At 53.2% G+C, this 24,826-nt stretch overlaps 1 protein-coding gene across 1 annotated transcript in view; it reads right to left on the reverse strand.

Annotated features, from left to right (window-relative positions):
• The window catches only part of BIN3 (bridging integrator 3), a 39,954-nt gene extending 15,832 nt beyond the window's left edge, over positions 1–24,122 (reverse strand). Inside the window, exons 1-6 of the mRNA XM_051811934.1 lie at positions 24,066–24,122; positions 14,051–14,099; positions 7,060–7,100; positions 6,379–6,440; positions 2,571–2,707; positions 1,944–1,984 (exon numbers count right to left, since the gene is read on the reverse strand). Of these exons, the coding sequence (XP_051667894.1) occupies positions 1,944–1,984; positions 2,571–2,707; positions 6,379–6,440; positions 7,060–7,100; positions 14,051–14,099; positions 24,066–24,073 (338 nt within the window). The 5' untranslated portion in view covers positions 24,074–24,122. The remainder of the gene's footprint in view (positions 1–1,943; positions 1,985–2,570; positions 2,708–6,378; positions 6,441–7,059; positions 7,101–14,050; positions 14,100–24,065) is intronic.
• Positions 24,123–24,826: the final 704 nt, after the last annotated feature.

Consider the following 24,826-nt stretch of genomic DNA (forward strand, 5'->3'; position numbering starts at 1 on the left):
TCTGTTTCTTTGGCTAATAAACTATAAAAGACCACCAGTGAAGATGTAATAAAGTGCAGCTGTTGGAGCAAAAAAAAAAAAAGCCTTTTTTTCTAGGTCAAAGCAAATTTGGGAGAGGCTGGGGAGAGCTGCCTGGGCGAGGGGAAGGAATACCTAACTGGAAATGAGAAGAGCTCCTCAAGGCAGCTTTCATTAATCTGGAACTTTTATCCCAGAGACGTCGCTGGGGTTTTATTTGCCAGCAGGACGAGGGGAGGTGCAAACTCTGCACTTCTCTCTCCTGCATCTCATTAGCCTCAAAATGGACCCTTGGGCTCCTCAGAAATGTTCCTGGCCGGGGATGCACCTACAGAGGGAGGAGGAGGGAAGGGAAGGATGGGGTTTTGTGGAGGTGCAGCTTCCCCAGCACGAAACATGAGCTGGTTGAGGGCACCCAGTGATGGTTTGCAGGTGCTGGAGGGCAGGAAGGGGAGTGGAAGAAGGAAATATCGTGTTCTAGGCCAGTGGAAATTTAGGAAGTTGGAGAGAATTGCCAAGCCTGGAGAGCAGCCAGGAGGTTGGAGAAAACACCCTTGTGTTTAACTGAAGGGCTGGACAGATAACTGATGGTCCCGTGTCATGGGATCATGGAATGGGTTGGGTTGGGAGGGATCTTAAGGATCATCCAGTTCCAACCCCCTGCCATGGGCAGGGACACCTTCCACTAGCCCAGGTTGCTCCAAGCACCATCCAACCTGGCTTTGGACACTCCCAGGGATGGGGCATCCTCTGGGAAATCCATTCCAGGGCCTCACCACCCTCACAGGGAGGAATTTCTCCCCAGTATCCCATCTAATCCTCCCTCTGGCAGTGGGAAGCCATTCCCTGTGTCCTGTCCCTCCATCCCTTGTCCCCAGTCCCTCTCCAGCTCTCCTGGAGCCCCTTTAGGCCCTAGAAGGTGCTCTCAGCTCCCCCTGGATCCTTCTCTTTTCCAGGTGAACCCCCCCAGCTCTCCCAGCCTGGCTCCAGAGCAGAGGGGCTCCAGCCCTTGGAGCATCTCCATGGCCATGGACACATGGAAATTGCCTTTATTCCCCTGGGTTAACCCCCCCAGGATTTAAAACACAAGGAAGGTTTGCAGGGGAAGGGATTGTCTTTCATTTCACCAAACTAACACAAGTTGGAGGAAAAAAAAAAACACAGTATTTCAGAAACACGAGTTCTTCCAATTTTAACAGAATGCTGGAAGAAAAAGTTAATGTATCTTTCATGAGGACAATCTAGATAATAAGCAACAAAAGGCTGGGATTTTTTTTCTTTCTTTCTTTCTTCATTTTTTTCCCCCCACCCCTTAAATAAGGAAGAATTTCTGGTCGTGGAAAGACGACCAAGGTAAAACTTGAGTCACCAAAACATCCCCCAGACAGGAACACGCTGTAACCTCAGGTGCTAAGTGATCCAGGAGATTTTACTTTCAGATTTGGGCAGAAACAACAAGTTAAGGGGAAAAAAAAGGAAACAAAAAAACAACAACAAAAAAAAAACCAACCCCAAAAAACAAAACCACAACAACCCTCTGTGTGTGTCAAACCTGAACTACAATTGTTATTCAGCAATTTGCAACACTTACTGTCATATTACGGTAATTTCATTTTATTTTTTGCTCCCTTTGCTCTGTTCCTGTAACAAAACAGCAAATCTCAGGATTTCAGAGGGTTCTGGGGAGAGAACTGAAGGGATCCTTTAAAGGTTTGGGGGCACAACCTGTGACCCTGGGAAAAGTGGGAATTTTGCAAACCAGGGTGACAAAACTGTGGGGTTTGGGTGTTTTGCTCTCCCTATTTCCCACTTCTCTGGCTACAAAGGTTCTGCAACACCTCTCCCTTCCTCGCACGGATATATTAGTTATTATATGTATATAATATATGTATATAATATATATATGAAATGGTGCTGGTACTTACTTTTTCAGAGGCTCTATGACTGTCTTTTGGATCTGATTCACCTGTGGAAAGCAAAAGTGGATGGTTGGAAAAGCCAGTTTGCACAAGGACGGGCTTGCACAGAGCCCACCCCGGGGTGGTTTGGGATTTGGGGCACAATACAATGTTCTTTAACCAAAAAGGAGCAGATTTGCCCCAGGTGCTCGGGGTGAGCAGAAACCCCCAGTACAACCAGCCAGGAGGATGAGATTAGAGAGAAATTTGTGTGGGAAAAGCTTTGGGGATGATGATAAAAAGGGAAGGAGGATCTGTCTGGAAGGGGAAGGTATAAGGACTCCGGACAAGGGATGGAGGGGCAGGACACAGGGAATGGCTTCCCACTGCCAGAGGGTTAGATGGGATATTGGGAAGAAATTCCTCCCTGGGAGGGTGGGGAGAGGCTGGGCTGGAATTCCCAGAGAAGCTGTGGCTGCCCCTGGATCCCTGGAAGTGTCCAAGGCCAGGCTGGAGCAACCTGGGACAGGGGAAGGTGTCCCTGCCCGTGGAAGAACTGGCTGAGCTTTCAGACCCCTTCCAACCCAAACCGCTGTGGGATTCTACACCACCAGCACACCCCACTCTCCCCTCCTTCAGCCCAAGCCAGTTCACCTTCTCCTGGTTGAAGGAGTCCATCCTCTTCATGGCCGTGTCAAAGGCCGTGACCATCTCCAGGAACGCCGGCTCCTGCTCGCACAGCGGGTTCGACAGCAGGTCCGAGGAGATCTTCACAGCAGACTTGGACATGGCTGGAAAAGAAAAGCAGAGAGGGTCATGATGCCTCCCACTGCCAGGGCTGGCACAAACATCTGCACAGGGCAGGGGGGGGCAAAAATCAGGCCCTGCAGCCACCCAGGAGGGGTTTAGCACAGCCTTCCAGGGAGACGCTCGCTGGTGGCTGAGAGAAAAAGGAAGGAAAAGCCACCAATTCATTCATGTAAACACCCAGAGAACTGTTTTTATATAAGTTAAGTCTGAGCCACTCCAGTGTGGAGCTTGTGACGCTGCCAGAAATAATCCCAGACTAACAAAAGCACTGTTCTCTTAAAAAAAAAAAACAACTCCTAGATGGGGGTTTTTATACATCTTCTCTCGACAGACTATTAAGTGTCACTCTCAGCCTCACTACAGCTCTTCCACAATGAGAAAAATCACAGTCCATTAAGTCTTTCAAATGGCTTTACAACAAAAAAAAATATGTATTTGAAGTGGATTTAGTGGGAAAGGACCAGGCTGACAGGGCTGGAAGACGAGGCTTCTCTTTTCCTCTCCAGCAGCAGGGACACAAGTTAAGCATTTCCCCCCAGTAAGCCTAAATTTTGTGCCCGTGGAGAACAAGCCAGGGGTGAATGGAAAGTCCCTTCAGACCCTGGGAGTGCCACCAAGAAGTCCAGAAGCACCAGGTCACGCTCTGATGGGCTTCAGCTCCTGTCTCACTGAGCTTGTTTCCCATCAGACACACCCCTCTTTTTCCAAACACTTGGTCTTCAAAGGGAAAATTCAATCCCTGTGACAGAACCACTACAAAAGAGCAAGAAATTAGCTAAGGTACAGAATGGAAAAAAAGAAAAAGAGATGAATAAAAAGGAAAGCATCGCTATAAACAGGGATAAAATAGACCAAAAAAAAAAAAAAGGGGCCATGAGTACTTAAAAAAAAAAAATAAAATGTTCTTTTTCCTCGGTGCTGGAAGTTATTCCAGCTTGAGATCAGAAAGCCAGATGCTTGAGCCGTGCTACGGAGGAGCTTTGGAAAGGCTCCTACTGTACTGCCTCAGATATTCCAAGTTAAAGCCATCTGAAATAATGGGGCTTAAGATCATAAATCAAGGGGTTAAACATTCCGATTTAAAAGGTTACACACAATTATACAGAGAGCTCAGAAGCTGCAGAGCCGGGGAGCTCAACAGCAGAACGAGCCTCTAACTACGGAATAACAAAGCTACCGTATCCATCTATTATCCAAACATTAAGGCTTTAGGCATTTAAACCTTTAAACAGATGGGATATAATCCATATGTGTGACCACATCTGAGGAGGGATTTGTGCCAGAACGGGACGGAGTTGAGGACGGCACAACTCCTTTGGCTGCAGGAAAAATTGAGTTTCCCCTTCACAGGAGAGAGGACTGCAAGTGAACTGCGAGGGAGGGGAGAGGCCGGGAGGTCAGGAATTGGAGGGGGGGGGATTGGGAATGTTCAAGGGGAATTTAGGTCAGGAATTTCCTCTGCATCGCTGGCCTCACCTGCAGGGTGCTGAAAAGGGGGGTGAGGGGGGGCCTGAGGGTCCCAGGGCAGAGGAGAGGAGAGAGAAGGAAGGAGAAAGGAAAGAGGGGAGAGGGAGAAGGGACCACCTGTCCCTCAGGAGGGTGTGCACCACTCTTTGCTCATGCAGCTCCAGCCAAAGGAATTTAGGATTTTACAGTCCACTGCTCGTTTGAGTCGTGACAAAAGTAACGGAGAAGACTGAGGGCAAACCTGAGCCACAGGGATCCAGTGGGTCACCTGCACCTCCTTCCAATGGAGACCTTTTATCTGCAGTTAAAGAACATCCTCCTGCTCCTTAAGATCCTGCTTTCTCTGGAAAAAGGGTGGGGAAAGGGGTGAGTGATCTTTCACCACGGGACAGGGAGTGCTGCTGATATCCCATTCCCTGTTCCAGTCACGCTGCTGCAGCTGGAAGAGCCTCACAGGGATATTTCTTGTGCAGACGGAGGAACTGGTCTTGTTCTGAGCTGAGTTTTTTGGGAAGAAGGTGGAGACTTGAGCCACCAGGTCCAGTTTGCCAGGGAGTGTTTGCAGGCAGTGAATAACCAACCCCCTCAGCACAGAGGGACAGGACAGGAGGACACAACACCGTGGATAAACTGCCAACCCTCTCGGAGACGGGGGCTGGACGTTGGCTGAGCAAGCACAGGGATGTCCCCTTGGGAATGGGCACTGCCAGGTGAGGAGAGCAATCCTCAGGGATGCATCTGATCCACCTCCCTTCCCCTCAGCCATCCCTCACCAGACTGTGCTCTGACATCTTCCCCTACACTCACGATTTCATGCCTTTAAATGAGAAATCAGATCCTCCTGGATCTGGCCAAGGCTCATTTGTGACTCTGCCATGTAGCAGAACGGAAAAAGAAAGTCCTCCCACAGCTCCTCTGGGACTTGAAATGCTCCATATAAACAACGCCCACTGCAAGGGAGGGGAGGGGAATCCTTAACAAGGAAAAACTTACCAAGGATCCCTGACAATGACCAGAGTCCTCGGAAAGGGCAGTTTTCAGCCTGGAAAAGAGTCCTGGCACTGCCTGTTTCTGGTGCCTTTCCCACCACCCTCCCTGTGCTGGGAAAGGGTGGGAGAGCACGGCAAGCGCCCGGATCCGTGTTTGTGTCTGGCATATCCAAGCACACACACACACACACACAAACACACAGGTGAGTCTGGATCATGGGAAGCCCCAAACCTGCCAGCTGCTGGGGCTCCTTCCCACTCGGCTGCCCCGCTGTGACCCCAATCCCACGGGATGAGTGTTGGCCCGGCCCAGCCCACCCCTGTTTGCGCTGGTGCATCAGCCTTGGCTCCCGAGCTGTGGGGGCCCGGCACAAACAGGGACTGCTCCAAACCACATGCTGAGGAAAACCATCTGTGTTTAAAGCAGCTCTTTGCTGCAGGTTCCTGCCCCGCTCTGGTCGATAACCGGCACCCAGCGAATCCAGCTCCCGGTTCCCCTCCAGCGGATCTGTGTCCGTGTGGTGTGGGAACGCTGGTTCCTGACTGGAGAAGCTCTGGAGGGAGCAGGGAGGTGCTGCGAGGTGGGACAGGACACCTGAAAGGGCAGATGTCACCCCAAACGTGCAGCTGTGGCAGGAACAGGCAGAGCTGAGCTGTTTATTGCTTCCTGCGTCGTCCACTGCCACGAGGAGAAGCCAAAGGAAGCGGCCACCGAGGGAGTGAGAAGGGTTATTCCCGAATGAGAGCTGCCAGGTCAGCAGTTCCTACTGGAAACACGGACAGCCTGTGCTCTGCAGACCCCCCAGAGCCTCGTCCCACCCTCAGTGCCCTTCCCCAAGCAGGTGATTTACACCCTGCTGACACAGGAGGCTCAGCTGGAGCTGGCTGATGCGAGAGCTGGAATAACGACGCCTATTTTTCACTTTGCAGAAACTGAGGCAGAGAAAACAAAGGGATTTGTCCAAGGCCACAGAGCTCAGGAGACAGGGAGCAAGCCCAGAACACGCTCTGTGTTCCCTGGGCTGAGCTGCTGCTCGCAGCCCTCTCGCAGATGGCCTTGTAACGAAGCAAACTGAGTGGGACTGAGCTCGGGATTTGTTTTCCAGGCTTGTCACACATTACTCATGTGATCTCGAGAAAGTCACTTCGTCTCTCTGTGGCCAAGTTCACAGTCTATGTATCCTGCAGTCACTTACCCAAGTCTGCATCTGTGCTTTTCTTCATATCCTTCTGAAGTTTTTTGGTCTGATCTTCCAATCTGAAAGATGGGAGAAGAAGGCAAAGTCGGAATCTTGGAAAGAAAGAAACCCAAGTGTATCATACATGCAACAAATCATTTACGGGCTGAATATGCTGGCTTCTGGTGGGAGTTAAAAATATCCAGGCAAGGCTCTGCGAAGTTCAGTGCAGCTCAACCCTTTTGGGTTGTTTTCAGATGGTTTTTTAACCTTTTCAAGTTGGTGATCTCTTATTCGTAGTTCACATATTTTCTTCAAGTCCTCACACAGCACAAATGGCAAAGCCAAATGCTTCCACATGATCCCTGTGAGCTCCTGTGACACAGCCAGGATGGCAAAGCCACTCCTGACCCTCAGAGATGTTGGGCTGCCCAGGGAGCCCACGGTTTCCTGGGAATTTCACGCTCTTTTTTAGAGCTGCCATAATCTGCAAACCTCAACCCCACTGCAAATACTTCTTAGGACACCTTCCAACACTCAGCCACCAGAAAAACTCTGAAGAATTAGAAATTATAGGGCAGTGAGTGATTTGCTCCCTGGGAAGAGCATAACTGGCTAAAATTCCCTGGGAAGATGCAGTAAGAGGACAGGAGAGAAGCACGTGGCCGGTCCTGTTTGACCAGTGTGGTTGATACTCACTGCTGCAGCTTTCCATATTCCCTTTCAAAGTCTCTCTCCACCTGTGGAAAGAAGAGATGGAAATCAGCTCCAAGGGACTGCAGGGGAGCCTGGAGTGGCAAACCTTTGCAGGGAAACCTGTCCCTGGGAAATGCTGACCTGAACCCCAGGAAGCACAAGCTGCAGCTGTAACGGGTTATTGCTCCTAAAGGAAATGGAGTCTGGGGGTTTTTCAGCTCCAGACTCTCTTGGGGCAAAGTCACTGCCACCAAACGTGCCAGCTTGCTCCAAGGATGTGCTCCAGCACGTGAACTGGAAGCTGATGGAACGGGAATGCCCTAAAAGCAGGGAGATCACAACTGAGCACAGCTCGAGAGGTGCTGGGGGGATGAGCCCACTTTCTCTTCCAAAAACTGAGAGAAGCTGCTTCTCCTCCAGCTCCAAAGGACCCCGAGGTGGGTCTGGCCGTGGCTGGATGCCAGACCCCCTCCCAGCCGCTTCTTCCTTCCTCATCCTCAGCAAGATGGTTAAACTGCCCCTAAATCCCTCAAGCCACTACTGAGCCCTCCCATCTCTGCATTATTCACCCCCTCCACAGGCTCCTTATCCCTGCCATGGCTCCCTCCCATGCAACCCTTCGGCTGGAGCAACGATCCAAGTGGACTGTGACACCTCAAAAAGGGAGGGGAAACCTGTGCTGGGAGCTCAGAGCTCAGGCACAGCCTTCTCCCGACGCTCCCTCAATGACTGCTCCCTCCTACTTGCTATCTGGCAGCAGATCTCCAGCGATGGGAGATATTTTAGGGAACTTTTCCTTCCATGCTGACTGTTTTAACACACTTGAAACATTCATTCCACACCTCGTCAACCGAAGAAGCAAAATGGATTTCAATTGACCAGCCAAGAGTAAATACATGCGCGTTTGTTGTCATGGGACCAGCACCGGGTTCACTTGTGTTGTCAAGCTCCTGTGCTATTAAGGAAGTGTGGAGTGCTGGAGGCAGCCAGGACTAGAAGGATCCAAAGGTTTGTTCCAATTCTCCACGCTGTCCTCGGGATTTCAATCCCGGGCTCGACGCGACACCCGAGCGCTTAAATGGGGACGTTTCAAGCGAGATTAAAAGACCCGAATTTTAAGATGGGAGCTCAGAAATCCCGGTTTTCTTGCAACCTCCATTCCTAAGTCTCTTTTATTTTTGGGGGGGGGGGAGGGATGGCTGCACTGGAGCTCCTCCAGCCCAGTGTGAAGGCAGGCAGCCACCAGCCACGTCCCAGCCCCGTCCCAGTGGCCAGCTGTCCGCACCATCAGCTCCCACCATCCGGGGGATGCGAGCTGGCTCTCCCTGCCTGCAGGAAAAAAAAAAAACCAACACAAAAAAACCCCCCACGGTAGCTCCAGCTCCCTTTCTGTGCTGCTAAAATTGGTCGCTGGAGAACGGGAACGGAGCAGTGTGGGGGCAGCTCACACGACTTTGTGCCTGGTGTTCGCGGAGCTGCAGAAATCCGCGGCAGCTGGTGCCGGGAGGTCAGGTAACCGGCACGGGGGAAAGCTCACCCTCCATCCCCGTGCCTGTTCCGGCTGCTAAAATAACCAGGGAGGGCTGCACTCTATTTATAAGCCCTAGGTGTGAATTGTTTTGGTTGCAAACCAGAGAGGGTCGGGCGCGACTCGAAAATATGCCCTTTGAAGGCTGGCGGGGTCGTTCCCTCGGTGTGGAGCTCCAGCCTTCTCCACCTTCTGCAGGATCTTCCTGCTGTCTGCTCGGCTAGAGGGTTTGGTTATGAAACTAAGCTACCTGCAAATACTCAGGGTATCTGTCCCTTCTTGCTGTTAGATTCCCTCCTTCCTGTGCAATAAGCAAAAGGCGTCGTTGCTTAATGGATATGGAGCACTTCCAGTGCCTGAAGGGGCTCCAGGAGAGCTGGAGAGGGACTTGGGACATGGGCCTGACAGGACACAGGGAATGGCTTCACACTGACAGAGGGTTAGATGGGATATTGGGAAGAAATTACTCCCTGGGAGGGTGGGGAGGCCCTGGAATGGATTTCCCAGAGAAGCCGTGGCTGCCCCATCCCTGGGAGTGTCCAAGGCCAGGTTGGAGCAACCTGGGACAGTGGCAGGTGTCCCTGCTCCTGGCAGGGGGTGGAAGAACTGGATGAGCTTTAAGATCCCTTCCAACTCCAACCATTCTGGGATTCTAGGATTCATTCCATAAAGGCAAAACTTCCCCATAAGGTGCTGTGAACCCTCAAACCTTCCAAGCTCCCCCAGTCACCCCATCCCAGTGCCTGTGTGCTTTCCCCATGGGATCGAGGTGGCTCCACACGGAGACACTTCAGCTGCCTGGCCTGACTCACATCCCCAGCCCATCTCTCCAGAGACAGCTGCCCATGGACTGCTCTTATTTTTCACGCCCACAGGCAGCAACTGGCTCCCAGTCATCACAGTCTGGGAGCTCAGGGAGCCTCCCAGTCACCGCCGCTCCCGCCGGCGTCGCGGGAGCCCAGATATCCCACAAATCCAGCCGGGAGCAGAGCGCTCCGGAGAGGGAAAACCTCCTCTCCCATGCTCCTACCATGCAGACTCCCAGGCGAGGAGGCCAAGCTGAGAACACTCCGCAGAGCACAGGGTAATTCCCGCTCCCAGGAGCTGCCAGTGGTCACACGCAGCCGACACTCCCGGCGCAAGGCCGTGGAGAGGATTGTCACGTTAAGAGTAACGAGAACAAGAAGTACAGGCAGGAAAAATTACAATATCCTGAAGGGAAGTTTCCGTGATGTTAAAATAATCCCACTTCTCCGCAGCCTCTCTGCGAGAACTCGAGAAATCAAACCGTGTTTCTGCGCCGAACCTTTCTTTTTTTTCTCCTTCCAGGCACAGGGAAATGTAAAAAAAATCGCTCGACTCGGGGGTTTTTATTTAAATCTACATAAAGAACTACGAGTTCTTGAAAGCTTTGAGATGAAACAACGTCCTTCTTCACCCAGTTATTTTTTGTTTGCAAACACTGGGCCTCCCACCTGCGATAACATCCCTCCTGCTTTAAGGGTGGGATCATAATCACCACCACGGTTACGAGGCAATGAACCAAGACCAAAGCCAATACTACAAAGAGATGGAAATAAGGGACTGTGATGAACCCTCCTATTCCCCTGAGGTTTATTTTTTTCTCCTGGAGGAGGAGGATGAGCTGATTTCTACATGTTCCTGTGGTCTAAGCCTCTTCGTGGGTCTTGGGCAAAAGAGGAGACCGTGTGTTTCTTCTTCCCTCCTCTCCAAAAAAAAAAAAAGAGAAACCCATATAATTAGGCCAGAAATTGTTATAACCTGGAATTTCTGCTGAGCTTTTGCCATCCCATCAAGCTAGAGATCCAAGGTTAAGCCATGTGGGTGAATATTCACTCTGCAGGGCCCTGAGCCAGAGCAACGCTGCAGAATTCAGGCGGGTCTGGGATGTCATGGACTTCACCCAGCAAGCTCTCCAAACCCCCACTCAGAAAGAAAGCTTTCCAGAAAGGTGGCAGAGGGAAAAAGGATGCACCTCCCAAATGCAGAGACCAGTTTGGTCCCACCGAAAATCGAAGTGAAAACCAGTAAAATGGTTTAACCGGAGTCACTCGATCTCACCCCACCATTTCTGTGACATTCACTCCATTGTTTTGGGATTTCCAGCTCACTGGTGGAGCCCAATGGAAAGGCACCGAGGGCCAGCAGCTGCAGTGGAATCCTCCTGCTCATGGAGCTCCTCTGTCCCACACCCCTGGGGAAGGCAGAGCTGCCGGGATGAGTCAAGGAAGGGAGGTTTGGCAGCTCAGGTCCCACTCCCTGCCAAGCTGACTCAGCCCAGGTTGGCCAGCGAGGAGGAGGAGGGAGAGTGGTCTGAGTCAGCCCAGGATGGAGCAGGGATGAGGGAAGCAGGGAGGGAGAAGGGATCAAACCCGGGTGATGCGAGGGGCCGCGCTCCGGGCCGCCCCATCCCGAGCACCGGCTGGCTCCCGCAGGGAGATGCACAGCCGGCTCTGCTTCCCTGCTCCCTGCCTGCTTGGATAACCCCAGCCCTGCTGAAGAGCAGGGAACAACCTCGGGGTGACACGGGTGAACTTCAGCGAGCTGGAGCTGCGGGAGAGCTCGGGAGACAAGACAGCTCCGATTCCGTAACCTCCGCTCCGACCGGAGCTGTCCCCAGGGAGGGGAGAACATCTCCGGGTTGGGTCAGAGCAATAAACATTGTGCAGAGAGATGTAATTCCAACAGGTTTAACTCCTATCACCGGGCATTAGTTTAATTGGGCTGTGGGGCTGTGTCCTGTGCTGCTCTGCTGACAGCAGGTCCTCGCTGCATTAGATCCTCCCACCCGGCTCCCGGCAAGCCCGGTGACAGCTGCTCTTTTCAGGGAAGAGGAGGGGAGAGATTATGCTGTCTGGAATTGGATTTGCCCAGGTTAAGGTGGAAACAAAGCAGAGGCATGTCTGGGGAGTGGGAGATCACCTCGGTTCACCAGCTGATATTTTCCACGGGGGGTTTCCTCCTCCCTGAAGAGCTAAACTGTGGCTGACACCGTGCCCTTCTCCAAAGGATCAGAGGCGAGTGGGCCCAGGGAGTCATGACTAATTCCTCGGCAGCCCAGGCAAATTGCTTTTCAGGACTAATGTCGGCCTGGATTTGACACCAGCCCCAGCATCGCTTCATCAGGACAACAAAAAAGCCTCCTGGCAAAGCCACCCCCCTCTCCTGACTCCAGTCCCAGGCCTCGTGGAAAGCCAGAGAAATCAGATCCTAACAAATGCCTTTTTTTTTTTTAGCTTCCCCCTCCCCACCCCCCGATCCTCTTTTGTGGTCCAGTCCCTGTGAGTGGGAGATCCTCTAACCCACAACCACTTCCCTTCCGATGGGCTTGGGATGCAGCCCTGGAGATGCCACACCTTCCCACTTCCTGCAGCGGGCTCCAGAGCCCAACATCTGGAATATCACAGACCTTGGCTGCTACTGCTGCTCCCAAAAGCCTGCACAGATGGAGCATCTCAGCCCACAACCAGGAGGTGAATTTGGGGGCCTGCAGCTCGCTGAGGCTACAAAGCAACCCCATCCCTTCCCCACCACGACATGGGATGCCTGATCCCGGGGGATATCGGTGGTTTCCTGCCATTTGTTCTGCTTTGAAGGGCTGCACTTTACACTTGCTGTGAAGTTCCAAGGCTTTGGGAGCTTCCTGTTTTCTGCTTTCCATGAATGTGCTGCCTGGAGAGCAACATCATCATCATCATCACACAGCAAGTGGAAGCCACTTAAAAACTGGTCTCCAACTTGGGAGTCCTTGACACAAAATCTTGTTCCTGGGGAGCTGAGGAAGGAAGGAAGGAAAAGGAAAAGGCCTGGGAACGCTCTTGCTGCTGAACAAACCTCTGCCTGCCGGATATTCTGAGCTGTTCTATTTAATACACACACATATATATATAAGCAAAGCCTGCCAACTGCTTCAGAACAGCACATTCCAGCAGCTCTGGGGAAGGGAAGATCTCGAAGGTGCCACTGTTCATCTGCAGGGAGCTCAAGCTCGGGAATGGCTGATTTTGGGGGAGACAAACCTCTCACAACGGCGAATGCAGGAGGTGGTGAGGGAAATCAGCAAGAAAAAATAATACAGTCAGCTGGGATGTGGGAATGGGTGGGATGGGGACGTCCAGGAAAGCTGGTCAAGACACCCAGAGCTGCAGAGAAGTTGGGTCTTGTACCAGCCTGGAAGGGCACTGGCGTTGGAAAGAGGGTGAGAGGCAAAATGTGATGGAGTAAAGAAAAGTGAGGGCTCCTGGGATGAACTAGGAGGGCTGTGAACACCTGAGGCTGGTGGCTGCCTCACCTGAGGGACCACAGCCAGCCAGTGGACCACCAGCCCCTGGAAAAGGGCAGCTGAAGGAAGCAGAAAACCAGAAACCACCGAGGAATTTTATGAGCCCTCATCTTGTCGCCTGCCTGGCTTAAATTCTGTGCTGACAGTTTGGAGCTGTTACAGCAAATTGCAGTTCCACGGCAGCAGACAGCCACCAAATCCTGCAGAATAAAACATGACAATCAAGCCTTAAAGGGAGTGGGGGGATTAGCCCTCTGCCTCCAGGGAAAATGTCATGTCCCAAGGAGAAACTGCCCCACGAGCAGGAGTGCCCACGCATCCTGCGGAATTAGCGGCCCGGAGAGGAAGGATCAGGGATGTGAGTCTGGTTCAAGGGATTAGCTCACCAATGCTGCTGGAGAGACAAGGTCTGCCCCCGGTGCTGCCTGCCAGGGCCTTGGTTTTAGACCAGGTGTGCAGGTGACTTTGCAGGGGCAGCTCCTGGGAGGTTCCACAGCTTTGTTTTTTTGGCACGGGACAAATGCAAAGCCAAGCTGCTTAAGGAGGGAAAATACCACAGGCAGCTGCAAGCAGCAGCAGCAGCACTTGGGGTAGGAGCCTCAAATCCACGGGAATACAAAATGCTTTTTTAATTTGCTTTTAAAGCAAATGCTGTGCAGCACAAATTAATTCACGCCCGAGCACTAAAGCATCTCAGCTTATAAGCCTTTCTTTGGAAACAGTTATATTCAGCGATCTGAACCACTCCTCCTCCTCCATCTGCTCCGAAAGGATGAACAAACAAGCCCATTGCTGGGAGAAGGAAGGAAGGAAGGAAGGAAGCAAAACCCGTTCAGCCATCTCCGAGGGGAAAAAAAACCGTGCCAGCCCAAAAGAGCTCTTCCCCCCCACCACACCACCTCCAAAAAAAAATTAAAAAAATTAAAAAAAAAAAATATATATATATAAAATTTAAACAGATCCCAAACCAAAATACTCTCCCTGGATGGGGCTCCCCCTCGCTCCTCGCACGAGGAGCCGAGCGCTGGTCACACGCGGCAACAGGTTCTGCTGCTCCAGCTCCCTCCCACACTCCGCAAAATGGGACGAGTCAAAGTGCCGGCCTGACTCATCAGCCACATGATCCGAGGCTGGAGCTAAAAAGAGGGAACTGGTTTACTCACTGTCTTGGGTACAATCTGTTTCTTGGGCTGCCCGATCTTGAACGGGATCCTGGAAGAGAGAGAGAGAGAGGAGAGGGGAAGGTGTGAGCGGCGACGCCGCCGGGCTCGGGCGGCTCCGAGGGGGTTTGGGGGGAGCAGGGATTGTCCCCAGGCACTTTGTGGGCAGTGTGGATACCCTGGAGAGGGAAAGGGTGGAAGAGGAGCCTGAGGGGAGACCTCAGAGCATTCCACAACGAGGGGCAGCTCCAATCTCTGCTCCCTGTGAGCAGGGACAGGACCCTGGAATGGCTGGAGCTGTGCCAGGGCAGGGTCAGGTTGGACCTCAGGGAAAGGTTCTTCCCCCAGAGGGTGGTTGGGCACTAACGAGGCTCAGGTTGGACCTCAGGGAAAGGTTCTTCCCCCAGAGGGTAGTTGGGCACTGCCCAGGCTCCCCAGGGTTTGGTCACGGCCCCAAGGCTGCCAGAGCTCCAGGAGAGTTTGGACAATGCTCTCAGCACAGGGTGGGATTGTTGGGGTGTCTGTGCAGGGCCAGGAGTTGGACTCTGATCCTCGTGGCTCCTTCCAACTCGGGATATTCCATGTGATCCTATGCTTCCCCAGGAGCCACTGTGACCCCTAAGGTCAGCACCTCCAGCCCAGCACCTTCCCCACCCTCCCACCACCCCAAATAAATGCAAGGATGCTCCACAAACGGCTGAAGAACACCCTCTGCTTAAAAACAAACCTGACAGGGAGGATGAAGCAATAATGAAAACCCCAAACAAACCCTGTAAATATTTAGAAAGAGGATATTAAAAAAAAGGAACAACCTGGGTTGTCTGGAGCTGTGAGCTGCTTCAAAGGATTCCTCTGCTCCAGCAGCTGGAGGAGCAGCTCACCTGCCAGCACAGCCTTCATTCTTAAAATCCTTAATTCCCAGGAAAATCTGGGTTACCTGAATGGTTTTCTCGAAGGTGAAGAGTACTCTAAATAAATTACACAACATATGTAAGGGTGGCTGGGTCAGCTGGGTACAGCCACGCTGCCGGCCTGAAAATAATTGGATTTCTTTCACCTAGCAGTATAATGAAAATCCAGGAATTCCACTGCTGTTTTCGGTGTATTTAATTAAGTTAAAGAGGTGCTGCTTGGTTAAAGCCTCTCAGCCAAAATCTCCCAATATTTCTGTGTTGTGGTGGTTTAACTAAACGGAAAAATCCGGGCTCATAATGAAATGTTTCATAATCAAATCAAAGTATTTTTTCCCAGAGACACCTCACCTAGAGCTCAGCATCATCCCATCCCATCCCACCCCATCCCATCCCAAATCCACGTCAGGTGCTTCCCAGGAAGGTACCCAAGTCCCCTCCTGGACCAGCTCAAATTCTCACACTGATACCCAAGGTTTGACCTAAAAAAACATGGATTTTGGGACTCTGGCTTGGCCTCTGCTCCTGCTGCCTCCCAGCTTGGCTTTTCCCACTGCTGGTTCCCAAACCAGCTCCCCTCCCAAGTGCCCCCACGCCAGCACTGCTCCAACATTGATCCATCCAACTGGACCCCCAGGAAACATTTTTCCCAGTGTGACTTGCTGCAAAACCCGACTCTGAGCAATGGGAGAAAAGGTCTGTGATGGAGTAAACCAAAAAAACCGGGATTATCCAAGGCCCTGATCCCTCCCAGCCTCGCTCTTCCCGCCTTCCCTGCTGTTTTCAAACCACCAGTGTAATTACCCACCGGGAATAATCCAGGGTTGCAACCCCTGTGTCCCTTCCTGAGCAGCTCCGGAGCCAACCTGAGTCACCCAAGGTTTAAATTTAAATTTTTCTGGAAGAACTTCCTGTTTATGGTTCCCCGGTTGGACCGATATAATTTCGGGTTTAACCCTTTCCAGGCTCCCTGCGGCAGCTGAATCACACTTCTTTTATAAACAAACACCCCTCTGGTGTATAATTTCCCCGTCAATAAGTGGGGGTGTGGTGCCTTACAGGAAGAAAACAAAAAATAGACGGATTTTTTTTTTTTTCTCCTTTCGTGTTTTCCTCCTTGGGTCAAAATATAAACTCAAATGAGGCACCACACACAGCCAGGTGCCGTCACCAGACGCTTTTGGAAGTGATGGTATCCACTTGTCTTGGAGGAAGGAGGAAAAAAAAAAGGGGTTTTTTACCCAGGGGAGTGTTATCCCAGTTAAAACCAGTTTGCAGGAGCTGGAGCCAGGCTGGTTCTCACCGGGAAAGGACAATTAAAAAGGTGATTAAAGCGTTACCTGTGCACAACCTTCCCCTTCACTTTGTCTGGGGGATTCAGAGAGCAACCCAAACTGGCACTGGCCATAGGAAAACTGGGTTAAATCAAGGGAATTCTGGTGGTAAGAGGGATGTGGGATGGGGAAAGCTGAGAATCAGCATCAGTTGGGTATCACAGGGCTGGGAGCACAGGTAGGGAAGGTGGCAGGAGCACAAGGGGCTTCCATCCCATCCCATCCCGTCCCATTCCCCATCTCTGCAGCACCAAGGAGGGGAGTGAACCCCCAAAATCCCAGCCACTTTCTTCCAGGAGCAAAGGGAGTGCTGCAGATCCACTGTGCAGCAGTAAATACCTCTGTGAGTGTCATGGTGCCACTTGGTAATTATGCCTGTCTCAGTAAAACCTCTGTAAAAAATAACACACACCCCCCCGTGCAAGTCAGGTCTGTTCCCCAATTATTGGGGTTTTTTTTTTTGTTCTGTTTTACAATTTCAGATAATGTCCTTGGTTTCTGAATCTCTGCCTCTTAATATGGTTCTGTGGGGGGTAAAAAAAGAGATGCACAAGCAGGAAAGGAAGCAGTGAGGAAGAAAAAAAAAAACCCCAAGCCATGAGAGGTATGGATTTTTCATTGGAGGTTTTAAACCCGATTATTTCACCCCACGACTCCAAACTGCTGCTGGCACCCAATGTTTTGTTCCCTTCAGGAATTGTGTCCTGGCCTGCAAAGTGTGTGTGTGAGGGGGGGGACACACAACATGCAACCTGCCACAGCAACACCACTCCAAAATTAAGAGGTTGGGAAAACGTATGATGGGCATCACGCAAATAAATTAGAGGGGGATGAGTCCACATCCAGTTTTGCCACAGATTCCCGGCTCGGATCTCACCAATACCTTAAAAAAAGCTGAGCCCAGGTCTAGAAACACCGAAGGTAAAACCGGAATCTGCGCTTCTTGCCTGTTTTTTTTTTCTTTTTTTCTCTTTTTTTTTTTTTTTGATCTCTCGTTTCTGCTGAGCGAGAGAAAGCTGGGGTTGTGTTTGGGGTGTGAAATCCCTTGAAATCCCGTTCCTGAAGAGCGCTGAGCGCTGAGTCACAGCCCGGAGCCTTCCCACCCCGTCCCCCCCCTGCGCCGCGGGGCCGGGGGAGCATCCCGGCCCCTCCAAACCCCCTCCCCGGGAGGTCACCGGGAGTTTGGGAAGGCAGTGGGGTTCAGCTGGGAGGGAGGAGGATGGAGGCACTGCAGGGAGGGGGTGGGAAGAGCTTCAAGTAGGGAAAAAAGTGTGGGTGGAGAGAATCCTGCGAGCTCGGCTCGGGGATGCTCAGGAACCCCAGGGAGGGGAAGGTGGGAGAAGCTGTGGCTGATTTTCTCTGAAGTTTCCCCAGCAATATCATATATTTACTCGGCTTTTCCATGTGCAAACCCAGGGCCACACACACCAAAGCAGCTTAATTCTCCTCTGGATGCACAGGAGAGTTGGAAACAAACCTCCCAGGCAGTGGGGGGATAGAGCTCGATGAGGTCTGTGGGGAGTTGGAGCTTAAAACACGGAGCTCCCCCTCCCACTCCCCACCAGTCCCCTGGAACAGAGGCACGAAGGAATTGCCAGCAGGAATCAGACTCAATCCTTGTTAATTTAGGGAGGAGATGGTCCTTTGGCTGGGCTGGGCTGAGCAGGACATCAAATCTTGGCATCACTCCTGGCTCTGGACGGAGTTCAGAACGTGCCCATGGGATAAATCACCGCTGGATGTGACCCTCTTCCCTGGCTCCTTCCATCTGAACGTGGCTTTGCCACCCCTCATCAGGCCCCAGAAGACCCTTTGCTGACAAACAAGGGATAAAAACCAAGTATTTTCACCCACAGCCCATAAAATGCTGCCCCTGGGGATGCTGAGCTGCCGAGCAGGGGCTGGGGAGGGAAGGAAGGAAGATGGAGGGACAAGCAGGAGCAGGAAGAACTGAGGCCGGGGCAGTTTGGAGGTTAATTAATTTGGGAAAAGCGACACCGAGTCCCTGAATTCAATATTTTTGCCCCAGGTGGCATTGGCTGGGGGCCCACAGGAGTCGGTGTGGTATGAACTGGTGGCCACAACCGGTTTTTATCGGCACCACCACCTAAATCCATGTTCTGTGGGAAGCGCCCGCTTCCCGTGGAAAGTTTCAGGGCTTTTTTTTTTTTTTTTTTTTTCCTTTTTTTTCCTTCTCTCTCATCGAAACCCCAAGCGCCAGCACAGGCTGGATCCCCGCCAGAGCTTCTCACTCCTTGAATTTCCACCAAAAATCTCAATTCCTTCACCGGAAAGAAACCTCTCTCTGCCTGCAGGCAGGAGGACAACACCCAGCCTGTGAAGGTGACCCCAACCCACCAGGGCTGGTTTTCCCAAGGATTTTGGCACATGGCATGATGAGGGATCCTACAAAACTATTAATTTTTATCCAATCCCTCATGAAGCCAAAAACTGCCCCAAAGCTGCCCCAGAAACTGCCCCTGTGCCAGGTGGGGCCCTTCCCTTTTCCAGGCTCCCGATTTGGGAGTGGATTCAGCTCAAGGTGGAACTGCATCCAGGAAATCTGCCCGTTCACGGGGACCAGCTGCTACCCAGGAGAGATCAAAGTGTTCCTGCAAACATCAACAGGAAGGTCGGGAGCACAGGAGGAAGGATGTGAGCCTTCACTTTCTCGCTCTGTTATCGAGTGAACTCAATTCAGCTTCTCCTCCCTCTGCACTCAGGTAAAGCATCCCCATGAGATGGAGGTGTTGGGAAAGGACTTTTCCATGATATGGGAAGGCCAGGAAGTTCAAGGGTGGCTGTGAGCTCCATGAGCAGCTGCTGGAGCAGGAGTGGTTCAGTGTTCCTGAGTCTGATCCCCACCCGGACAGGACCCAAAGAGAGGGAACACAAAGCAAAGGCTTCCAAGGAAACCAACCCTGGAAACCTGGACACAGTTCTCACCCCTTGGGCTCCCTAAAAACAGCACCTGGACCACAGATCTCATGCCTTGGGCTCCCTAAAACCACCTAAAAGTGCAAATGCATGGCCATGAGGGCTGTCCTGGAACAAGCCCTTGGCACAGGGGGGGATCCCAGCCCGGCCCAGGTGAGCCGGGCTCAGAGGCAGGCTCAGGTTAGACATTCCTCTCCAGCATCGCTCCGGATGCCTCGCTGTGCTCCGTGGTGTCCATGGAAACTGCAGGCACCGTCCCACCCCGCTCCCCCTCGCAGGGAACTCATGGCAACCGCTCCAAACACAGCGCCGAGGCAAAAAAAAAATAAAAAGAAGGGGGAAAAAAACCGATTCCAACGGATCACAAACAGCTTCTGTCGAGGGAGACTCTGCGCCAAATCCCAGTTTGGGTGTTCTCCTCGGCGCAGGCGAGAGGGGAGGTCACGGGGTGGGGGTGTGGGGATGTTTATTCCCTCGGGAATAAACACTCCCCCCATCCCTCAGGTGTGCTCTCCCACCTGGATTCCAACCCCGTCCCTGCAGGGGAGGTCACGGGGTGGGGGTGTGGGGATGTTTATTCCCTCGGGAATAAACACTCCCCCCCATCCCTCAGGTGTGCTCTCCCACCTGGATTCCAACCCCGTCCCTGCAAACCCGCAGGCGCCGAGCCACGAACGGGTGTCAGGGCAGCGGGGGAGAAGGCAAGAAGAGGTGTAAAAAGAAGGTGTAAACATCGATTTTCTGCGTTTTTAGGTCAGGCCAGGGAAAGGAGGCACCTTCCTGAAGTTGGGCAGCTCCTGGGAGCAGATCCCTCCGCGCCATGCCCGGAGCCGAGCGCGGTGTCAGCGCTGGAGCAAATCAAAAATAATGTCAGGATCGGCTCTCCCACCCCTTCCAAGAGAGGAGCACGAGGAGGGAAAAAAAAAAAAAACACACACACAAAAAAAAAAAAAAAAAACAACGATATTTTACTCACCCATCAAAAGAAAATTACTCACGCCAGGCGCGTGGGCGGGCAGAATTCTGCAGGGCTGTTTTAGGCCCCGACTGTGCTACAAAAATACCCGTTTTGAGCACGGTTGTGAAACACACGGTTGTGGCTCAACCGGAGCACGGGGTGGGGTGTGAGGGGGGGGGGGGAGGCCCCTCTGGACAGGACAGGTGGAAAAATTAATAATTAAGGAATAACCGAGGCTCTTCCCGGGCGCTCTGCCCGGTTTCGCCGGGATAAAACCCCTGGGATGCTCGAAGCTCCCTGCACGGGCGCTGCAGGTGGAGGGAGGTGTTTGGGAGCCGTGCACGCCCCGCTCATTGCTTTGGCATCCGCTTGCTTCATCCGGGCTAATTTTATCCCGTGCCCATCTCCCAGTCCCGGTATCAGTGAAACCTTGGAGGGGAAGGAGGAGAGCGTTGCCACTGACCGCTCCGGAAAAACATCAATGTTGGTTCAAGTGGGAAGGAAACAGCGCCCCAGGGATGTGTCTGCATCGCACCTGCCCGCCGCGGCCGCGGCTCCAGAGCATGGAAAACACAGGGAATAACCAACAAACCTACTTTTAGGCTACGCCCCGGCTGTGCTGCCGCCTCCTCTTCCCTTGCCACCCGGAGACAGGAGGCTCCTCCTCACCTCCATCCCTAAATATTCCAGAAAAACGCTCAGGCTCGCCCTGGATCGGGTCTGGGAGTTCGATATCACGCGACCACCCGTTCCCACCCCGCATTCCCAGCTCCTCAGGCCACTGGGAGAGCTCCCTGCCAGGAGGCATATGGTCCCACAGCCCTGCCCCGAGCACCACCAGCGCACGTGCTTCACACTCCTCGCTCACCCAGCAACATTTGCTTCCCAGATTTTCCCCTCCCAAGTAAATAGCAGCTGTTGCAGCGGTGCCGGGAGGCAGCGCTCGGAGCTCGAGCTGGCACGCTGCTAAAAAAACCCCTTTTTTTCCACCTGGGGGAGTGGGAAACCAAAGCAGGGGATATTTGGGAGCCTGGTGACGAGCTGAAACCACATTTAGTTTTATGTGGTTTCACAAACCTTAAAAAAAATTCCTTTATACAGTTAAAACTGAGGCACTCGGGGAGACAAGGGGGAGGATACAGTAAAAACCAACACTCTATTCCCTGTATTTTTATAGGAGTGATGGCCAAGGTAATCACTGGAGTGTTTTCCTCTCTCTCCTCCAAAATACACAGGAGGAAGAGGGAGATGAGGATGCTTCAAGAGATCCCGATCCACGGCGCAAAATCCTAAAGGAAGCCACGGAGCTCCTCTGAGATTCAGAAAACATCTCATCTGCCCATGCAAGGCTGTTTCCCAAAACAAGCCTACTCCTGCTCTAAATAAAGCTTAGCCTAGAAAGACAGCACTGCCTCGTTGCCTGGGCACAGCAGTTGGGAATTTGGGGGTTTGATCCAGCCTCTGTCACCAGCGGGTCACCCTGAACCCTCTGGAGCAGTTTTCCTGTGTTGGTACAAGGGTCACTCCCATGTTCCTGGGAGTGTTCCTGGGAGTGTTCCCTGTATTCCCAGTCCTGACACAGCACAGAGAGCTCACAAGGAGCGAGGGAAGGCACAGGATTAACCCCACACAACTCGACAAGGCTTTGACCCACCAACAGCCCTTAAATTTCTAGGGACCTCCTTCGCAAAAAAATTAAGGATACCAGCGCCCAGGAGCCAAACTGGAGGCAGAGTTATGTGCAGGACAGGGCTGAGGATGAAGCTCCATTCTCTTCCTCAGCTGCAGCAGCCAATCCCTGAAAAAAGGGGGTTTAATCCACGCTGCCCTGGGCCTGACGGTGCCTGACGCCGGGCAGACGCACGTGCAAGCTGAGCAAACGCTGCTTCCCAAATCACCCAGGGCTGGAACAAGCTCCCCCGCTCCGCAGGGACGCTGGAGCAGCAGCTTCCGTGCCTCCCTGTGACATTTCAGGAGCAGGGGCACGACCCTGGCATGTGTCAGTGCCGCCAGCACGAGCGTAACCCCCGGACGGACGTCACACCGCGCCCGGCCCCGCCAGCCGGGCCCTGAACTCCGGCCCCCCGTGAATGCCCCGATTCATCCCGGCTGGGCAGCTCCAGGAATTACCAGCAGGGAGGGTGGACTCTCCAGAGGCTGCACTGAGGGTGATTGTGTGGCTGACACAGCCCTGGGACCCCGCGGGGTCCGAGCCCCTCGTGCGTCAGCGGAGCCGCCACGCTCCGGGCGCTGACGCGGCCGGAGAAGAAAGAGCGGGCTCAGATTCCCCGGAGTCCCCAGTTCCCCCCTCGCCCAGCAGCGACCTTGGATTCCTCCCCAGAACAAGGCAAAAAACATCCCATCTCCCGGCAGAAGCCACAGCGAGAGCCACGTGTGTTGTGGTGACATGTGACAGTCCCCAGGCGAGGTCCCCGGGACCGGTCGGACACTGGGAAGCGCCGAGTGGAAGCTCCCAACGCTCTGCACCCAAATGATTCCACATCCAACACCTGAAGGCATTATTTATCCCTGATGTTTTTGGCTCTGCAGCTCCTCCTGGACCAGGAGAAAGCAGCAGGTCTCTTCCAGAGTGTCCATTCCCACACAGCTCCCGAGGGCAGGCTGGGAAAAGGCAGCTCTGAGACCCCCCGTAGCCAACACTGTTGCAGTTCTGAGATGAGCAAAGCACAACAAAAGCGATTCCAAAGGATAAATAGTGTATTTTCAACCATTTTTACCAGTACCCGTGTGCACATCATTATGTTACCCACAGCAGGTTTCCAAACCACAACTTCCACCGCTCCCAACCCGAAAAAATCTTCTGTTTCCAACCATGGCAAACTCAACCTTCCAGGCAAGAAAAAAAGGCCTTTTTTTAAAACTTAATCCATCCCACCCTTCACCCCTCACAACGGCGCTGGATCTCCAGGACAAGCCAGGATGAGAACACCCAGAGTTGAGATTAATTAACAGTATTACCGATTTCTAACATAATTCTTTTAAATAACCCCAAAGGCACACAGGTGTCCGGTCCCAGGGCACGTGGGAACTGGGTTTTCCTCCTTTTTGAAGGGAAAAAAGCTTTGCTTTCGCAGTGTTGAGGGTGGGTTTGCAGTGGGTCAGAGCATGGAGCTGCTTTGGGGACCTTTGGGGACCTTTAGCCAGACCCAGGGGCCCACCAGGGCCAGGAACTGGGACAAGCCTGGCCAGCACTGGGAAAAGCCTGGTCAGCACTGGGAAAAGCCTGGCCAGCATTGGGAAAAGCCTGGCCAGCACTGGGACGAGTCTGGCCAGCACTGGGAAAAGCCTGGCCAGCACTGGGAAAAGCCTGGCCAAGACTGGGAAAAGCCCGGCCAGCACTGGGACAAGCCAGTCCCTGTCCCGGTTATTCCCGGTGTTCCCTGTCCTGGTATTCCCCGTCATTGTCCCGGTTATTCCCGGTGTTATTGCCGGTGTTCCCGGTCCCTGCCCCGGTTATTTCCTGTGTTATTCCCGGTGTTATTGCCGGTGTTCCCAGGGGTCGCTGACCCGGTTATTCCCGGTGTTATTCCCGCTGCAATTCCCTGTGTTCCCGGTCATTCCCTGTGTTCCCGGGGGTCCCTGTCCCGGCTATTCCCGGTGTTATTCCCGGTGCAATTCCCTGTGTTCCCGGTCCCTGTCCCGGTCATTCCCTGTGTTCCCGGGGGTCCCTGTCCCGGCTATTCCCGGTGTTATTCCCGGTGCAATTCCCTGTGTTCCCGGTCCCTGTCCCGGTTATTCCCGGTGTTCCCGGTCCCGGTTATCCCCTGAGGTCCCTGTCCCGGTTGTTGCCGGTGTTATTCCCGGTCATTCCCGGTGTTATTCCCGGTGTTATTCCCGGTTGTTCCCCCCGCACTCACCAGCTCATGTTCCCCCGCCGCTCCCGGAAGTGCCACCGCCTTTGGCCCCGCCCCTTCCGGGAGCGCGGCGCGCCTTAGAACCCTCCGCGCGCCGCCGTGACGTCACGGGTGGGGGCGTGACGTCACCGTTATCGGTGTGTGACGTCACGTATCGTGTGACGTAACGGGCGGGGGAAGAAAACACCGAAAGACCTCCCGATTTCGGTGCAAAGCGTGGAAAGGGGGCGGGAGGGGGGGGAATGAAACCGCTGGGGACCGTGGGATGGAAGGGGGAAGGAACAGACTGGGATCGTCCCGGGATCGTCCTGGGGGTCGGCAATGGAACAGGGATTGTCTGGGATCGTCCCAGGGGTGGGCAATGGAGCAGGAATTGTCTGGGATCGTCCCGGGGTGGGCAATGGAACAGGAATTGTCTGGGATCGTCCCGGGGTTGGGCAATGGAACAGGGATTGTCTGGGATTATTCCTGGGGTGGGAGAGGGTGTGCGTGGGATCCAGGATGCCCAGGAGACCCCCGAGTGGGTGAGGACATGAGCATGGGATGCCCGGGATCACCATGGGGTGGGCGGGGAGAAGGGATTGCCTGGGAGCATTTCTGGGGTGGGCAGTGGAACTGGGAGCGGATGCCCGGGACCATCCTGGGGTGGGCAAGGGGAATGAATTGCCTGGGATCATCCCTGGGGTGGGCAAGGACATGAAAACAGGGTGCCCAGGAGCATCCCTAGGGTGGGCAATGGTACAGGGATTGTCTGGGATCATCCC

The sequence above is a fragment of the Manacus candei genome, unplaced genomic scaffold (assembly GCF_025592945.1).
Source record: "Manacus candei isolate 608988 ecotype Guabito, Panama unplaced genomic scaffold, ASM2559294v1 h1tg000084l, whole genome shotgun sequence".
Taxonomy (NCBI): Eukaryota; Metazoa; Chordata; class Aves; order Passeriformes; family Pipridae; genus Manacus; species Manacus candei.